This window comes from Pyrgilauda ruficollis, unplaced genomic scaffold (genome assembly GCF_017590135.1).
Source record: "Pyrgilauda ruficollis isolate IOZ18807 unplaced genomic scaffold, ASM1759013v1 scaffold66, whole genome shotgun sequence".
Taxonomy (NCBI): Eukaryota; Metazoa; Chordata; class Aves; order Passeriformes; family Passeridae; genus Pyrgilauda; species Pyrgilauda ruficollis.
Genome location: NW_024528377.1, coordinates 3,379,838 through 3,399,526, shown reverse-complemented (window position 1 = coordinate 3,399,526; position 19,689 = coordinate 3,379,838). Strand labels below are relative to the sequence as shown.

General features: G+C 42.7%; 1 protein-coding gene across 1 annotated transcript in view; it reads right to left on the bottom strand.

Moving 5' to 3' along the window:
• Positions 1-7,028: 7,028 nt before the first annotated feature.
• DERA (deoxyribose-phosphate aldolase) overlaps positions 7,029-19,689 on the bottom strand; it is a gene marked incomplete at its 5' end in the record, with an annotated part of 39,404 nt that continues 26,743 nt past the window's right edge. Inside the window, 3 exons of the mRNA XM_041484505.1 lie at positions 7,029-9,485; positions 10,886-11,035; positions 14,964-15,076. Of these exons, the coding sequence (XP_041340439.1) occupies positions 9,429-9,485; positions 10,886-11,035; positions 14,964-15,076 (320 nt within the window). The remainder of the gene's footprint in view (positions 9,486-10,885; positions 11,036-14,963; positions 15,077-19,689) is intronic.

The following is a 19,689-nucleotide window of genomic DNA, read 5'->3' as shown; positions in this document are numbered from 1 at the left end:
ACGTGGCACCCCACTGGCACAGCACCAGGCTCTGGTCCCTGTTAATCTAAACCTCTGCAATGATCATCTGCAGCTTCTAATAAATGACTGATAACTCTGGGTGTAACTCTTGCAGTGATTAAAGTTAACACCAGCACAGAGTGCTTCAGTGTTTCAGCCTCTTCTTGACGGCTATTTGCCATTCTGCCTTTTTAGTATTGCCATCACTGAAACAAAAAGCTTCTGGTTTGAAAATTATTTATGGAGTGTTGCAGTGCTTTATAAGATTTTCATACACCACTCTGTGAGCTGGGATCCTTTTGGATTAAAGTGTACTCTCAATTTCAGTCCACGGATGAGAACAACTTGATTTCTTTTCATAGTTTGCAGCTCCAGAAATGGCCATGAATATGTATTCTGTCTTTTGACAGTCCTTTGTGCTGGCTTTTGGGGAAAGCTGCACAAGATCTGAGAAGTTAAAGACAGAGTGGACCCACAAGTCCCATCTGCCTCCCTATGCAGGCTTGTGCTTTCTGACCCCTTTTGTATTGGCTTGGGTCCCAGCTGAGGGGCTCCTGCTGCCTCCCCAGTGGGCTGCCAAACAATCTTAGATAATAAAGCCTTGTTGGCACTCATCCTAAATTCCCCATTGTTATTTTTGCCTGGTGGCCCTGATATAAACCCAGCACCTTGTAACAAACCATTCTCCTCCAGTGCTGGAATTCACATTTACCTCCAGCAACACTTTTGCATCCGTGATGTGCAAAGGCACCAGCCAAGAAGCACAACACGTCCCAGCAAGTGCTGTGTGACAACAGGACCAAACAGTCAATCCCTCCCTCAATGAGTTAATTGCTCAGACAAATTAATTTACAATATGTGACAGGAAACAAGGAGGGCAAAGCATTTCAAAGTTATAAAAGACTAAATTGCCCCTGCAATCATCTCTCAGCCTTTGTAAATGCCACTTTCAGTGACAAAGTTATTGCCTGGTCCACCTGTCTGTCTCCCAGCCATTCCCAAAACTAAATTGGTGGGAGTCTGATTGTGATCCATTTCCTTTTGGTCCCAGTATTCCTCCCCTCCAGATGAGGAACCATGTTTCTGGCAGGTTCACTTCCACTCTTCTCAGATCACCTCACTCCTGCTCTCCATCAGGGCTTCTGAGTCATTTCCCCCCATGCCTTTCCTTCCACTTCACCTGTTCCCTCTGGCACTCCCTGTTTCCTTTTCCCCTCTAACCTGTGCCAGTGCCTTTCTCTGGCTCTTGCCTGCCAGAATTGCATTCTGGCTGGCACCACGTGCCACACTGACACCACAAAGGCAGGACCATTCTCCCCCCTGCCACACGTTCACGCTCCAAAACACTGGAATTTCATAGATCTCAGCAGCTCCAGTTTCTAGGTGTGGGCTGAAAACTCCCAGCCCACCCTTTATTTTTATTCAGCTTTATCTTCTGACACTCTTTGTGTGAAAGTTCAGTCAAGGAAGACACCTACCTAGAAAATTTCAGACCAAGCAATTAGCTCGCCAGTGCCACAATTGGGGCATAATGGAGAATAAAACGTTTATGACTCCTGTAAGTGGTTGAGACTCCAACTTCTGCCTGGAATAAGTGTAATTTCTGAGGAAGGATTTAAAGCTCTGTTTGTGCTTTGCTCATGTACTTCACTCCTGTTCTCTGGAAACATACCCTACTGACCAATTACTCTGTGTTCAAACACACAAGCAGCAATTAACTTACTCATCTGCCTCACCTGTCACACGTGTATTTAAAATTCTCTCTTAGCATCTCAGCGTTTCTTAATCTCGTCAGCAAAACCCAAAGCACTGATGTATTCTTAGGAGCAGCACTTTTTTTTCCTGCTCTCTCCGTGTGTTGCACCAGTTTTACACCCCATTGAGTTCAGGAGAGCTATACAGCAGGAAATTAGGCCCAAAGTACATATAGAGGTTTAAATCCCATCCTAAAACACTGTAACACACTGCTCTGAGGCCCTCTAATGGAGACAATGGCAGCCACGATCAGCAAAATGAAATGGAATTAACACTAAACAAAGAAATTTCCACTGGAGGAGGCAGCTCAGGGAGCACATACTCAATGAGGAGTGGATAGATACTTCTCTGCAGTCCAAGTAACTTTTATTTATGCATTTATTTGTTTATTCAGAGCAGAAGGTCAAGAGGATGTTTTTTTTTTTTAGACAAGCAGGGGTGGGAAGTGACTGAAATTAGATCAGAGGGAAGAATACAGGAGAGACCTCCTGGAAACCTCTGCCTGCACAGCTTTGATGGGGAGGTCATTGCTGCTGGAGCTGTCCCTGCTGTCTCCAGGGACAGCCTGTGGGCAGAGGTGGTCCATGGATACCTGTCCACCCTGTCTGAAAATGCTGTGTGTGATTTGCCTGCAGTCTAACAGCACACACTGGAGCAGCTCTGTACCCTCCCGTGCTGCCAACACCCCCCTTTCACCCTGACTGGCAGGGTGGAGCTGCTTGGGGCCACATCTGCTCCTTCCTCTCTGGCAAATCTAAGCCAGCACAATGCCAAGATCCTCCTGCTCATCAGCAGCTCTTCTGAGGGCTTGTGCATTGGGATCTTACCTGGCATTGTCAGGGCAAGCTTAAGAAATGTTTCAGGAATTACAAAAGTTTTGCTTTCAGTCCGCTGGGGATACCTTTTCCTCCTGCCTCAGCTGCCTCCTCCTCACCTCCTCATCTTAAGTGTCTTAAAGTAATAGGAGTAGTGGGAATTTGCTCAGGGTAGTGGTAGAGAAAAGTAGAGATATTTTTCTCAATCAGTGCAGGATGATACTCGCACTGGATGCCATCAAGTTGTTTGAGTATGTTGGACATCCACACCAGAACAGCAGCCAAAGATATCTGTCATTTCTGACTCTTCCTGTAAGCTGAGGCATTAGTCACAGAGCTGTGCCTTTCTCATTTAAACCCGCATTCCACACTCAGAAATAAAGAAGGAAACCATGGAAAGATTGTTGCCATTTCATTAGCTGACCTGAACAAGCCAAGCAAGCCATGCCAGCTCTCCAAGAAATGTGGTGCCTTCCTGTCCACCCTCAGTATGTCTTCAGCTATTTATTTAAAGCTCCTTGAGCTTTAAACAGATGCAGAGCAGCTTTTCAGATCAGGAGTTTTTAGGGGCCATTCTGAAGCACATTTATCAGAAGAGACCTGAGGTGACACTGATTTACAGACTGGCACAGGCATTTTGTGAGTAATTCCTATCTCCAAGGATAGGAAATACTCACAGGATGGGTGCAGTCTGGGCTGCCATGCGGGGAAAAAAATAAGTGTGTGTGTCGATGTTTCCCACTCTGCTATCACCAAACACTGAAATAACCCATTCAAAAGGGCTGAAGAAACTAGAAGTCAGTCCCTGGTGCCTGGGTCTGTAGTGAGAGGGACGTTACTGGATGATGTGATCCCTCCAGATTGCAGGGTTTATTTCTTTGCAACATTAGAGGACTTGTCAACCCTGAAGGGACTGAGGGAGGGAGGATGGAGAGGATGAAACCACCTGGATGTGCAGCACTGCAGGTTTAAAGCTCTAAGTCCCAGGGCACACACAGCATCTATTTAACATCCTTGCAGCTTCTGGGCTTCAGCCTGAGAATTGCTCCAGCACCATGAACCACAGAGCCTCCCCTCTGTGCCTGCATTAGGCTTTTCTTAACATTCATAGGGAAACAACAAAAGTTCCCCTTTTCCTTTACAGCTCTTTCACTTTTCGCCTAATGAAGGTGGAATATAAAATGTTGAAGGAAAAAGCAGCTTTTCCCCTACAGTAGAATTTCTTTTTCAGTTATTTTTAATCTGACATCTGTTTTAACATGCATTCACAGGCTGCATTTATTTTAATTTTTTCCCTCCCTTGTGTTTTATTATTTACCTCCCGTTCCAAAGAGATCACAAAAGATTACACTTCAGTGAAGCAATAACAGCAGTGGCAATGACCTCCCTTACTTCTCACAACTTTTCTTTATACCCCTCTGTTCTTCCTTTATCTACATCTTCCCATCACTGCCATCCCAGAGGCCTCGTTACAGCTGCCATCACACGGGGTGGAGGCATCCATGGGGTTTTTTTTGGAATTGGACAGACATGTGCTGAGTAGAACACAAAGCCCTTCTTGTTCAGAGCCCCAATAGTCGTTTTTAGCTCTGTTTCAATTCGTGCCTTTAAAGAAGTTCCACCAAGAAATCAGGCTCTGGGTCAGCTGTGGTGCCTGTGCTTTGAAGAAAGCCCCAGACTCTGCAGAAGGCAGCAGAAAGCAGCCAGCACTGAGACGTGCCAGCCTTCTGACATGATGCTGGCTGAATGTTTCATTTCCCCTGGAAATGAAGATAACATCCTTAATCATCTTACGTGTAATTAAATTAAATCACGGAGCACACGCATTCCTCGCCTCCTCCTAAGGAGCTGGTTGCTCAGGTCTGAGCTTTAGGGTGGAAAAAAGAAGAGTTGTCAGTGGATCAGGAATCACTACAGAGAGTTTTAGCACTTTCCAGCCCCAGGGCAGCCTGTCAGGCAGTGAGAGCAGGGGCTGGCTGCAGCTGGCAGGCTCAGAGGTGCAGCTCACCCAGCTCCTCCACTTTGTCCCCAGTTTGTGACAGTGGCAGGGACCCCTAACCCATGGGATTACCCAAACAGCCTTGACCCAGACATAGGTTGGCTGCTTTGCCCATTTCCTTGTCTTGTTAACTAGTAAAGAGGTGAGAACTCCTCTAAGACTTTGAATAAAAGCAGAGCTCATGCTATTACTGAAATGGAAAAATCAGGCTATGAAGCCTTTACCTCATCTTTCTAGGCAAACCATCATCCTTCTTAGAGTGTGGTTACTGTGGTGAACTGCACCAGCTGAGCCTGCAAAGGGCCTGTTCAGCCTGAGGAAGAGGTGACTGAGAGGAGACCTCACCAATGTCCATTAATATCTGAGGGCAGTGCCAGAGCATGGTCCAGGTGGTGCCCAGCAAGAGGAAAAGAGGCAACAGGCAGATACTGATGCTCTGGAAGTTCTGCATGGACATAAGGAAGAACCTCCCTGTGCAGTGACCAAGCATGGAGCAGATGGCCTAAGGAAGCTGTGGAGTCTCCCTCACTGGGTGTATTCCAGTATGGACACAAACCTGTGCTGTGTGCTCTGGGATTGCCCTGCTGGAGGCTGGGCCAGCTGTGCTCCCTTCCAACCCAACCCCTTCTGTGATTCTGTGATTCCTCTTCTCCTTCCACACAGAAAGCAGGACTTGAAAAAACAAGTGTAGTCATTTCCAGTATGGCTTCCTCAGTTTGTTAACATTGTTTAAGAAGCCCTTTGTTTTCATCTCAGCTAAAGAAGCAATTTTAAATTTATGCTTCCTCAATTCAGTGTTTTCAAACACTCCCTGTGATCTCAGAGATCTGAAACTTTTATGCCTCAGGAAAGCTTTGCTGTATTTTTCTGCACCCATCACCCACTTACTCCTGCTTTTAGGGAGTGCAAGGGCTGCAAACATTCTTGGTGCTTCTTTCTAAGCCTTATCACCTCTTAATTTAGCATGGTTCTGACTTTCTGTGACTTTAACAGTAATAGGCATTCAGTAATTTTACCAATGGTGTTTTTACATAATAAGAACAATCTTCTCCCTGTTACATACGGACTGACCAGAAGGACAATTTTCTTTCTCTCCTCAGCAGGTTGCATCTAAATAAAAGCAGTTCCCTCCTTTTATTCCTACCCCACATAATACATATCATCCAGCTGTGATTTCAGCAAAAGCTCACCAAGATTTGAATAAAACTTGCTGCTGTTGTTCGTGGGGTTTTTTTTCTCCCCAAGAGAGGCAAGGAGACAAAGTTCCAACTGAGCAAAATAAAATTAAAAGTAGATCAGTTTTTTCTGTCTCAGTGGCATGTGCTATGGTATATAATGTATGTTCCCTGCTTCACAAAGGAAATGAAAGAATGAACTTATATGACTGATGAAATAAAGATATCAAAGTATTACTTGCCCCAGCTGATATGTGCACTTCACATATAATTACTATTTAATATCTTTGTTTCCTACAAACCAGGAAAAAAGCTTACCCTCTCACCCAATTCCCTCTTCTAGTAAATAAGCTGATGCAGAATATTCTAGATTTGCAGCTTCTACTTTACTTTCTTCTTGAATTTATTCTCTTCTTTGCAAAGTAATGTGGTCTACAAAACGAATCTATTTAAAATCCTAAATGAATAAGTGTTATAAAAATAATAAATTAGTATACAAGACTGACTTGCACAAAACATATGTTACACTCTGAAATATATTTAGACATGAGTGCATAATTGCCTGTTCCTTTCCTAATGGCCTGAAGCACAGAACTAAATCTGAACTTTTCCCAAAGCCTGTGCAGCGATGGAGAGCCTCCCCCTCCATGCTTCCCAGGAGCTCAGGTGCTGCCTGCAGCCTCCACAAACTTCAGCTGAAGAGCAGCAAATGGCCAGCAGGAAAAAGATGGGACAGATGGAAAAAAGGGCAGTGAAGGGTTAGGGTGAAGGGCAGCAAGCCTAGGAGCCCACACTGTGAGCACTCCCAGCTCCCTGGGGGTGGGAACGAAGATCCTGCCACGCCACCTCCAACCTCAGCCCAGAAATTAAAGGAGTCCCTGTACCTGGCTCTCTCACAGGCTCAGTGCTGAATCTCAGAGCCCAGGAATGCTTCTGGCTCTGCCCAGCAGCCTCAGCTGGCCTCCAGCCCTGCCTCATCCCGGGATGGATCCCATACCTGCTCAGGTGGCAGCAGTCTCCTGAGCAGCCCCTTGGATAAGGCTTGCTGTTCCTGATGGCATCCCTGGCCCAGGTTCAGCCCCTCACACCCCCCAGGGCAGCCAGCAGGGTAACTTTGGGCTGGTACCAGCAGCTTCTGGAGGAGGGGTGAGAGACAAAGCTCTGGGTAGTGTTGGTGGCCCACAGATAACGCGAATAAAACCTGAATCACCATGGAGTTAAACAAAGACAACCAATTGCTCTGAAACACTGAGCCTCCTGCTCATTCCTCGAAAAACAACAACCTCCAAACCAGAATCATCTTTATTTGGATGCGTTTACAGACCCTGTTAATTTTTTTTTTCTTTTTTGACAAAAGTTTTGAACAGAAAAAAATGTATAAACTGCATTCCAATCCAGCTTCTGTGAAAACAGAGAAGCTTGGAGTGGCACAGTATTTCACATAGGGGTGTTTCAAGGTTTTCATGGAGAAGGGAAGTGGCCATCCTCAACTCTTCAGGAACTCTCTCCCTCTGCAAACAGAGCTGTCACCCTGGGGTCACCACCAGCAGCCCATGTGCACATCAAAACAGTTGACAGAATTTCTCCTGGCAACTTCTTTCATCAACACAGCTCCCATGGAGACACTGAGGCTGTTCTCAGAGACTCACCTTACACAGCAAGGTGGCAAAGTTGGACCTCCAGTAATTTTCGGGTACTACACAGAGTCCTTCACCTACAAACTAAAGCATCTCCAAAAAAAATTAGTTTTTATTGTCACCCTAATTGTCCTAAAGACAACCGACAACAAAAAAAGTGTGGTTTGCAAGTTGGCTTTACTTCCCACTATGAAAGTATGGACATTTATAACATTTATTAACATTTATTTGAGCTAAACAGCAGCAAAATCCAGTGTGTGGTGGCTGGGAGGGCACAGCAGAGGGTCAGACTGGCAAAATCCTTGTGGGAGCTGATTTCTTGTAAGAGGCTCTGTGTTTCTCAAAGCTCAGCAGCAGAATTTTCCCCTCCATATGCAGACAGGCACTTGGATTTTTCCTTGACGAAATTGGCAACGAAATCAGAAGGAAAATTCATGGTAAAAATGGGCCATTTTCAGGAAAACAAACGTGAAAACAGAGTCACAGCTCAGCCTCACCTTCTGTGTTGAGACCTAAAGCAGAAAAAGACTGAAAGCCTTGGATGAACTATTTCCTGAGAAATTAAGGCCCTTTTTTAATCCTGAGCACTTCATATAGGATTTTGCTTTCTGTATATGTTGTTTTTCTTGATTTTTTTTCCCTAATCAGCTTTCCTATCTGTCCAAGGTTTTTTGTAGCACTCTAGTGATTCAGGTGGTATAGGCAGATAAATAACAGAGTTATTATCTTTATAATAAATCTCTTTGTAATAAATGCACCTTGTAGCTTGATTTACAGCAAAATCCTCCTCCTCCTCTTACTTCCATGATGAGACCTACCTAAGTCAGTGAGACTAGTCATGATGATAAGATAATTAAGTTTTTAGTACAACTCTGGTTAGTGAGCAGAATGCAGTTCTGATAAAATGAATCTACCAGCTCCAGTCTGATATTCAAAAGGTGCTGGTGATTTGGGTATTGTTCTTAATGTGCTCTGAAAAAAACCCACTTTTTTTTTTTTTTTTTTTTTTTTTTTTTACATTAAAGCATTAAACCCCATACAGGACACAATTCAGATCATCTTTTAAATTCATGTATTTCTTTTGGAATGGCAAAGTTGAAGTTCAGCCAGCCTAGCAGTGACACCTGCAAACTGACAGTCACCCCCCTCCACATTAAAATGGAAAGATTTGCATGAATGTGTTTCAAAATGACAGGAGACAGGAATTGGAGCTTCTAAGCAAGTTAGACTAAAATTTTAAGAGTGAAATGCCTAAAAATAGGCCTCTGAATGCATAGTTAGGCACCTATATAGAGACTGCTTGATTTTCAGTTGTTCTGATCACCCAGAGCTCCCATTAACTTCAGGAGCAACTGTGGATACTCAGCTGTTCTAGAAATCAAGCCACTTTTATTCAAGGGTCTAAATATGGATGTCTGTGCCCAAGTTTGGGGGGGAAAATAGAAAAAATAAATTTTTTTTCTGGTTGCCTTTTTTTTTTCTTTTTTTTTTCTTTTTTTTTTTTTTCTACAGAAGACATTTGATAAAAGAGAAATAATAACCAAGTTTCATTCTTCTTTCCCCTTACAATGCCTGAGACTGAATCAACAGAAGAATTAATAGTGCAACACATCTGTGCCAGAAGATTTTGTCTGAGGTGAATGGAAATCTATTCCAAGAACAGTAGCTCTTAATTAGCAATCTGAAACATTCCATATATATTTCATATTCTGAGAATGCAAAGTGTTACCAGGCCACCTAAATCTTTTTCATAGTATTTCAGTGTTGCCATTAATAAGCTTTTCAGGCTGGTCTGAGGAACTTTGCAAGATTAACTTTGCAAATCTGTATGTATTAACTATTTAACTATTTCAGAAATGCCACTTTTTTTCTGCTTTTGGATCAAGTACAACCAGCAGACTTGAGCATATTTTTAAATACCATGAACTATGAAGAAGGGAGAATTAGGCCTTTAATTCTATCATATGCACTTGGTTGTCAGAAGACTTCTGAATGCTGTTTGCTTAAAGACCTCTTTTGTAAAAGTAATCCTGAGTTGGTTTTGTGTCTAAGCCATTGCCAGTTCATGCTGAAGTGCATAACAGCCAGTCACATGATAGAAAATCTGCAAGAAAAAAAGAAAATTTATGATGGAATTATATATGACTATAAAGCTGCAAGTGCCAAGGATAGATATTTGTTTGTGTGTGTGCATAAAATATGATGTAATATCCCTTAATATATTTTTATTTGTAGAATATGAACTAAGGGTTCTTGCTGCTGTGTTTGGAAAGAAAAAGCAAAAAGCAAAGACTCTTGCTGCTCTTAACTAAGATTTCAAAGAGAGCCAGGTAGAAGCCAATGCTTTCCTCTGGCATCTGGTTTTGACTCTTTTAGTATGTTTTTTATTGAATATATTGACTGGGACATTTTATCTTCCACGTTTTTAGACAGCATAGAACAGCAAGAGCTTTGGTCATGGCTGGGGCATTTGTGCAATCCCTGGCTGATAAAAGATAAAACCCTTAAGGAATCAGAACAAATGGTGCAACACAATCACTGGCTGTGTTCTAACACCCAGCAGTGATGGCAGTGGCAAAGAGAAAGCTCACGCAGCTCTGTCATAACCAGGGACATAATTTTAGGTCAAGAGTGAGGCAGAGGGAGCAAGACAACATTATTCTCATTGCAGGAGTAAGCCAGGGGTTTTCAGGAGTCATGAATATTAACCTGACATCTCTAAGCTGTTCTTAAAACATTTCTTAGAACATGTCAGTATTTCAATTGCTAGGAAAGGGAAAAGACTGGAGGTTTTGTCCTCCCCCAAAACCCCTACACCTCACGTTTTCCCAGCAGCAGCAGCAGCAGGATAATGACTCTCAGATATTTTTCTTGGTTAAAGGTAATATCACCTCCTCTCTTGGGCTTAATGAACATGGGAGTCAGGACCAAAAGCCTTCATGTTTTGGTAGTTCCAATGACACTACACTGTTCCAAATCACACTGCATCCTTTGGGGCTGATACCCTGTGCCACTGATGTAGATCATGGATACACAGGTCAGAATCTTTCCTCCCACTGGGAACCTCTTCCCCAGGAAACAGCCAACATGTAAAACATCCTCTGTCAGCAGCACTCATATGTAGGATGAGATGTGACTTTATCCACAGGATGAGGAGTTGTGGCACAGTGACACGAAGGGTCTGTGAGGCTCAGTCACAGCTGGGACTGAAGGGGAGAACACTGCATTTGAAAAGACTCTGTACACACACAAACTGAGCCCTTCTTGCCCAGATTTTGTAAAATTTTACACTGCCAGCATGGCCTAGACCACGGTCAGCTGCCCCAACATCAGAGCCCCAGATGTCTGTAACAGCAGCTCAAACCTGAATAAACACTGAGTGGGAAGTGAACCTGTCATTAATAATGAATTAGAAGGATGTTCCATTTCTGCAGAAGCAGTAAGCCAGCACTTTTAGAAAGATTACTTTTGTTTTTCACGAGTTGTGAGCTGCCAACAACCAACCTGCTGCTCAATGTCTCCCAGTAAACTACTGGCACCCAGGCGGAAGAGCTCTGGGGTCAGCCACTCCACTCCCAGCTCCTCCTTCACCAGCATGAGCCAAGTAATAGCTTCCTTGGCTGTCCTAATGCCTCCTGCAGGTTTAAATCCAACCTTTAGAGAGAGAGAAAAATAAAATAAATAGAAGTTCAACACACATTTTCGTCCATCAGCAACCCTAGAAGAGCAATCAATGTTTGTACAGCTGCAGTCTCAAAGTGCCTGTGATGTAACAGCTCTGCCTGGGAAGGACCTGAGTAAGAGCCTGCAGAGAGATGTAGGACTTCAGGCAGCTCTCCAAAATGCAGTTTGTTGTATCCAAGATGTTACAACAGTTCAGAGCATCTTAATACATAAGAACCAATCTACACCTTTACTTTTACCTACAGCCTATCATAACTATATCATTACCATACTATGGTTAATACTATCCAATCACATGAGTTTGTATGTTACAGTTTAAGCTTAAAGTTGTTTTTCAGTTTTCTTGCAGTGGAAAATTCTGAGACCTTATTTCTACTTGCCACATTGACATGTCTTGTTTGCCTGTGGTATATTTCTGCTTTGTAAAGACATCTTTTTGTTTGTGGTCAGCTTATCCTTTGCTCTAAGTCATCAAATCTCTTTCCAACTTGATTTGTTTTCTTTGTTATCCAGCAATCTTTATGACTGGCTGAGCAATTGTCAATTTACACATTTGTTATTCTTCTATACCAAAACCTGCTTCCATCTCTATTCTGTTCTCAGGTTCTTCATTCAGAGACCTTTCTGCCAAGCAAACATATCAAGGTCTGGACTAGAACTGGGGGCTATCAAACCTCAGCCATCACTGCCAAAGATAACATGTTCATCCTGAAGGAGCAACACTTTTGACTCCTGTGTACTTCCTCAGGAGCTGGGCTTGAGGTCTAATGGGAGTACTTTGCCTCTAGAACAAGGGATTTAGGCAGGACAGGGATATCTGCATAATCACATAGTGCCCATCTCATCATCACCTACTGCCAATCTAATTCCAAATATAAAACAACAAATCTACAATAACATAACTCGAAAATGCTGCAGGTGAGGTGGCTGGCTCGTGGGCAGCAGTGAGAACTGGCTGTGCTTTATAAAAAGCCTGTGCAGCACAGTTACACATGATTTTCCTGTGCATTCAAACCTATCAGACGTTTGATTTTCACTAAAATATTCCAAGTGGGAATTAGATTATGTCTGTCTTTATCAAAAATTGAAAGGTCTGTCCCTCACCACAGGCTGGGTGTGCTTTCAGTCCCTCTGTGTTGGATGTGGGTCATACCTGAAGGTGAACTTCCACGTCTGCAAAGGCACAAACACCAAGTAAAACTTATCTTTGAGGTAAAGGATGTCTGGAATCCCATGCTGGACCTGCTGTGCACTTGGCATACACCCCTAGTGCCAGTCCTTTGGTTATGTGCCATTTAAACACAAGACAGAGCTTGTGATATTCAAACTATCAAATCCCTCATCAAAAATGCCAAAATGTTGGCCTGTACCAGCTACTAAACTCTGGAAAAGCAAGGGGAATCAGGAAAAATTCTTCCTGTACAAAAAAGAGGTAAATCTGAGCAACACACTGATTCTTCCTATGTTTCCTTTTTCCTTTACATTCTGCAGGAATTATCATTTTGTTTTTGTATTCAAGCTCCCAAAACCTCACTGCACTGAGGATTTCTTTGTGCCTTATGGACATAATAGTGGAATCAGAAAGTATCTTTTTTAAAATGTGCTTGGTAATCTTTTTTATATAGTGATTTCAGGACCAACAAATGCAGGATAAATCCTTCTCTCATGCTGGAGCATTGTGATAATGGCATATTTCCAATAAGATTAAAAGGAACAAAAGCAGGAAAAGCTTGATAAATCCAAACCACGAAAACTGTGGTTTTGTGGATGGACAAATAGATGTGTGAGTGTGTGTATACATCTGTTAATGTTGGACTTCCAAAAAGAATTTAAAGCCCAGCAACTGCAAAAGAATCTTCCAGATAATAAACAAAAACAGTTGAAATTTGCTTTCCCTCAGGAAGAGAAACTCTAATGAAATTTGAATTTAGATCTCTTCCTAGAAATATGACGTCTCTTTGAGATAATCTGTGGCAAAAACAAGTGAAACAGAGTTAATAAGAGAATTAAAACCATCATTCAGAACTCTTTCCCCTTTTAGCAGATTCTGAAAGCTCTTTTCTTTGCAAAAAAGCTGACAAAGACAAGCCTGTCCTCTCCTCCATTTACCAGCTTTCCAAACAGCACATCTGACTGCCATACAAACGTAAAAGGAAGGAGGGGCTGGAATTTAATTCAAGAGCAGTACAAAGTCCAGCTACCACTTTCCTGCTGTTTCACAGTATTTCATTATTTTGCTTAATAAGTTCATCTCCTCAAGAATTTTCTCTTCACCTTACATTATTAAAAGTAATAAGTTTTTCTGGATTGGGGGTTTTCCCAACAGAAAAACCAATTTATGTATGTCCTTCAATAATGACAGGAAAAGATTATTTCCCATTATATTGCACACTTTTCATATCACCACCACAGCTTATCAGTCAATAAATGTTACTCTGCAACTTGTTCCTTTCCTTGAAGAAGTTTAATTTCTGTATTAACCTGTTTTTCCCAGGCAACGCCTTGCTAGAAAGCATCCCTACAGCAGCAAAATTAGTTTGTTAAAGAAACCATTTAGAAATGTCCTGTCACTGATAATATTGTCTTCAGTTAATAAAAGTGCATAAAGTCAGTTTACATCTAATTCACTGACACACACATGCACACGGACACAAGCACTTACTCTTAATAGCACATTTCACACCATGAATGCCTCCTTTGAAAGCAAAAGGCGAATTCAACATTTATATCCAATTATGGGGACAAAGCTGTGCTAATGCAGCTTGTGGCATCCAGCCCTGGTGCCCAGGGGGGTCGCTGGCCCCAGGGACCTGCCTCACGCTGGGGCACTGATGTGCTCCCACAGAAACAAGACTATTGGGGCTGCTCAAATTATTGTGGGGCAGAGAGAGAGGCAGGAGGGGAAAGCAGGAGCGGGGACAGCCCAGGGATCCATGCTGGCCTCATCTAGATGGCTGCAGAGAGTCAGTGGGCACACCTCCAAGCTGGTGTCACACGTTCCTCAAGCTCCTACAGCCCCTGAAGCCTTCTCAGCCCCCATCCCACTGCTCACCCCATCTGCTGACACTGAACCTTGCAAGGCCACCTGCAGAAGGGACAGAAGGAGAGGCTGGAGAGGAGGGAAGGGTGGCCAGACATGGGGAGAGGCTCTCAGCTGGAGATATGGCTTCCTGCCCTGGCGCTGAAGGAGAGGACAAAGCCCACTGCTGAACACCAGCCCCTGATCCAACTGGCAGCCCCCACCTGCCCATGGAAAAAGGAAGTGAGAGGTGGCTTAAACCCTCCTGGGAATCTCCTCCTTTCCCAGTGCTGCAGCAAAAGGATGAATGCACAGACAGTTCATCACTGGCTTTGCTGTACATTCCCCTTTTCTCCACCCACCTCACCTGGCAGTGACCTGATCGATGAACATGAAGTACCAGGATATAACGTTCTTCCAACCCTTGCCCCCCCCACCACTTCCTTCCATCCCAGGCAATGGGATAGCTGGATTTGCCTCCTTGTCCCCTTGAAAAGCCTCTCTGGCAAGGGAGGAAAGAGCAAAATTTATCCCTTGGGTCACCAGGACAAAGTCAGAGAACACAGTTGTGTACATTGGACAGACTCGATGGCTCTACATTTGTATAGCTCTGCTGATGTTTTTGGGAGCATGTCAGCCACTATCAGCCCTGTTATTAATGGACATGACCACCTAAATAGTGAAGAAAAATTCAAATCCACATGCAGCAGGGAAGGCTTTGAGTGCATGAGCTTTCCGGAATGAAGTCACAGTTCTTCAAGAGAGGAAACACAAAAGTAAAAAAAAAAAAAAGAATATGAGCAAATCAATCCTATTGCATCCTTATTTCTTTGTGAGTGAGCCTGTTTGGTTAATTTTTACAGAGGAAATGAGAAGTACCTTGTAGCCAGTTTGCCAGTAGTACTCCTTAATGGCTCGCATCATGACTATGCCAACGGGAAAGGTCGCGTTTTCCACCTCCTTTCCTGTAGATGTCTTTATGAAATCAGAACCTGAAAGGAAGAAAATGTTTTATAGCAGTTTTAGAACCAGAGTCCCTCTGCACATAGAGGTTCACAGCTTCAAAAATGCCCTCCTGTTTCACAGCAATTCTGAAGCATTCCTTTACACATATGTCCCCGTGGTGTACATAAATCAACATTTTAGTATTTCCACCAGGAACTTTGAGAATAGAAATTATTTGCATCAGGTTTTTTTAATTTAACTTCACTTGGTCTCAGGTCTGTCAGTCTGCTGTTGTATCTCCCGCAGCTGTTTCTAAAAGAAGGGAAAGATATCTCATGTGTGTTTACTAAACCAGCTGTGTAACACTGTAAACCAAGGCAAAACTCCCTTTTTATGCATTTAGCAATTGTAACATTGCAAGTTACTATACTTAAATCCACGGCCTGATTTAATGCAGCAACAAGGTCAAAACATCTGTGTTCTTTAAAGAACAAGAGTTAGCCTTGGCTTATTTTTATCTGTTTTCTCCCTGGTGAGTAATATTCTCCACTGCCTGCCTTAATACTTGTGTAATGTTCTTGTGTATTCTTGCTGTTCTGCCTTGGCTTGAAAGAAATCCTGAAGCACAGTGTAACAAAAAGCTAAGAAACTAACAAAAAATAATGTGCCTTGCAGTGCATGATCAGAACACAATGACAAAACTTCTTTAATTTCATTAGGACGCACTTCACCCCTAGGAACCTACTTCTTAGAAAAGGTGTACTGTGGGATCATTAATTATCAAAAGTAATTGGGAGAAGAAGAGGGATAATTCAAACATCGTGTAGTAGTGTGCATCATCCACTTAAGTCAATTGGAACTGCATCTGCTTCCACTTCAAATTTGGCTTGGGGTCCGTTTTGTCTCTTATGTGAATGATGATGCCTCTACAACATCCCCTGGAGTAGGGAAGGGAAGTTTCAGCACTGGCTCCAAGAAAGGAGTTGCCTTGGCTACACTCTGTGCGCCGCAGCGCGCTCCGGAGAGAGCCTCCGACGGCACAGCTGACGGGCACGCAGCTGGGTCTCAGCCTGACGGCAAGGCAGCACAAAGCCAGGCGTGTTGCTCTGGCTTTTAAACACAATCAGATGGTACCACCAGCTCTGGGGCTCCTGAGGCCACGCAGTTTTCTCTGCAGGCTTCCTGGCCAGGCACCACGTCAGCCCAGTGGTGGTTCAGTTGCACCCTCCCGTGACAGATTCCATTCCGGAGAGAAACAGCTATGTGCAAGAAAGATCCCAACTCCACAGAAAGTGCAATGTGCAAAAAGAGGCAATTAATAGTTGATAGGGCTTTGCAGAGAATGGAGCACACAGGAGAGACAACTGACTTGCACATTTCAGAGCTGCTCCCTTCCAGGGAGACACCGCGGACATCTGATAGTCACATTAAAACAAGGAGCAGTGGAAGTGTAACTTCAACATCACCAAATTATATTTTTAATTTCCCTTTCGAAATGTAGCACTTAAAAGTCCTTCAGTGCAATACTTCTCATTTTTTTCTGCTATAAGGTAAGTCAAAGCTTTTATAAGTCTTATAATTACAAGTCTCTATGGTACAGTTTCATTAAAAACTTTCATTAAACAACAGCTGCCCTTGTATATGGTCTTCTAATCAATTTGGTCAAACAGAATGACTTCTAATCAGCTGTTGATAAAAATAGAAGATGAAATTTTAATTCTAATAGATTAACCACAAACTCAAGATAGTCTTCAAAATCCATCTAGTTCTATTCTCCAGTGGATTTAACGACTATTCAGCAACTCATTACTAAATAGAACAAGATGAACATTTTCCAGTTCATTAAAGAAATGTACTATGTATTTTTGCATTGTCCTCATGATTCGTTACAGGGAGTCTTAATTACAAGATAATGGATAATGGTTATTAAATGCAGACTCCAGTAATGAAGCTCTATTCATTTGCGAGCCTCAGAGACTGCAAAGAGGGGAAAATAAAATTACTAGCTTCAAAAGATTAACGGATCAAATTATTATTCAATTTTGAAAATCTCATTCAGACTTCATAGAAACAAGAAGAGATTAAAAACTAGTATTAGTACAAAAGTTGTGCATTTATATATTTATTTTTAAATAATATCTTAAGGCTATTATGAGAATAATCAGCTTTAGATGTGATTATTAGACAAACATACAGCCAATTAAGTAGCATCCTCTAACAATGAAAACAATACATTTTTATTTGCTGAACAAATTCTTTTTATGGCACAAGAGCTTGCTATCAGGACTGCAGGCAGCCTCTTGCAGGAGACAGAGGACCCACACTAGCACAGAGTGCCACAATGGAGGGTGCTGTTAATGTTTGGATTTCGGCAATGAAAAAGGGGATGTAAAAATCAAGTGCTGACATAAAAGGCACCTCATTAAGCAAACTTTATGCCTACCTTGTGATAATAAGGGAGTTTCACCCAGTCTATTTCTTATTCAAGTTCCCAAAAACAAGTTTAGGGAATTAAGTTCAGAAGGAGTTTCACCTGGAAATTTGGGTGATGATTTAGAAACCTGAGTTTTATCACCCATCTTCTCATCTTCCTGTAAAGGGATACACTCAAAAAAATCAAGGCTAAGGCTAATATACACACTGAATGGCTTTCCCCTTCCTTAGAGTAGATTACATGATTCAATGAAGCATTAAATCCAAGATTTTATAAAATCAGTTATTCAGGGTGGATTTCTAGGCCTGGTGAGCCTGGAAAAGACCACAGTTTCTACTTTTATTTTCCAACGTGAAGCCACAACAGTACATTTCCTTTCAAGGCAGCAAGTCATGTCAGACTGACTGCAGCAGGGAGATGGGATGAGCTCAGCTGGTAGAACATGGTGCAGTAACACCAAGGTTGTGGGTTCCACACAAACAGACCATTCACTTCAGAGAAAGTCCATTATATTTTATCTGTTCTAGATACACAGCCTCATTTATGAATGCTCTGGTCTCCCAAAAGGTCAGCAAATCTTCCAGAACTGGCTTTCCCTATGGCTATTCTGTACATCTACAGAGATTTCCAGCCCACCTAACACTGAAGCAGAGCATGAGAAGTGGAGAATCTTATTCAGATGACAGCATCCAGGAAACACACTCTGATTCCATAATTAAGCAATAAGGAATAATAAGCAGCATAGCAATTGTGGAGTAATCACAACCTTTTGGTTGTGAAGTGTTTCAAATGCCCTTGGGGAATGATTATCTCCTGATACCTACAGACTCTGTGTTGCTGCCTTAGTCTTAATAAAGAACAAAGATGTGGCTGGCAGTTTGAAACAATAGTTTGGAGAGAGATGCTTGCAGAGGGACAATTATGCTCTGCTACTCTGTAAGTATTTGCAATGAGCACAAATACGTCTTCATTGCTGCAACTGAGTTACAACAATATGCAGTGACTCAGGGAGAACACATATCCTTCCAAGACTTCCAGGACTGGTGGCAAAAATTCTGCTCAGAGGACCTGCAAACCCACCTGCTGCTTCTGCTGACAAGGCATCAGTGACAAAATAGTACCCTATCAAATGTGCATGAAGTCCCATTAGCAAGTCATCTTTCTATTTTATGAGAACCCAAACTAAGGGTCTTCAGATTCACACACAAATTAGCCTTACTGGGGTGGCCAGGTTAACAACCCCCTGAAAATAAGAGGCAGGGCAAGATGTAAAAGGCTAATGTAGCAGCTAATTCTTGTCAGTTGAGTCATCCTTAATTGTCCCACTCACATGTCCTCATCCTTAATTGTCCCACTTACATGTTCTTATCCTGCTCCAGCAGAGAGATAAAATACATTCCCCGTTAGCTGAGCTTTGCCATGCAGGAGAAGGGAATACAAAGCTGTGACAACTCACTCTAGCAGTAGCTCAGCAGGTAGCTTTATCTCCATGACACGAGGCTGCACTGCCAGACCACTTGGTTAGGTGCCATTGCATGTTTTCACATGCCTGTTTCTCAGCTACCATTGAAAAATGCTGGTTTTTAACTTGGTCTGTTGAGAACTGCCTGTTTTTTGCAACTGTTTTTGAAAAAGTGCCTGCACAGAGGGGATAAAAAGTAAAAATCCCATCATAGGGCTCCATGTTTAGTGTCTGTTTACAAGTAGGACAGCTTTCTGAAAACCCATCCCAGCTTGGTTTCAAAGACTCAGAATGGATGCTCCCTTTCTTGAACAGCACCCCCAGTAACAGAGATTCTGCAGGCCAAACAATGTCCTTAGGAACACTTACACATGCACACAAAGGGACAAATTATCAAGTCCATACTTGTGCAAAATTCCCTGTAGATGATGTCTGAAAGAATTCAGCATTGCTGAATTATGCATAGCTTGCTCATGCACTGTTGCAGCCTCTACCACAGGTCTCAACAGAATACTATTATTAATTAGTATTAGTTTCTTGTGTGTTCATTTAAAATGTTTCTTCAGAAGGTTCAGCAGGAAGAGCCACACCACCTTCTGTTGCTCAGCTACACATCATAGGCACTTGCTATTTTTAGAGCATTCCTTCCAACCCAATCCCATCCCTACGAGGCATGGAGCAAGAGGAGATAAATAATTGACACCTGCTCTGGGTCCAAAGAGCACAGCTGGAATCCCTGTCACAGGTTGTCCTGGCTTGGAGCC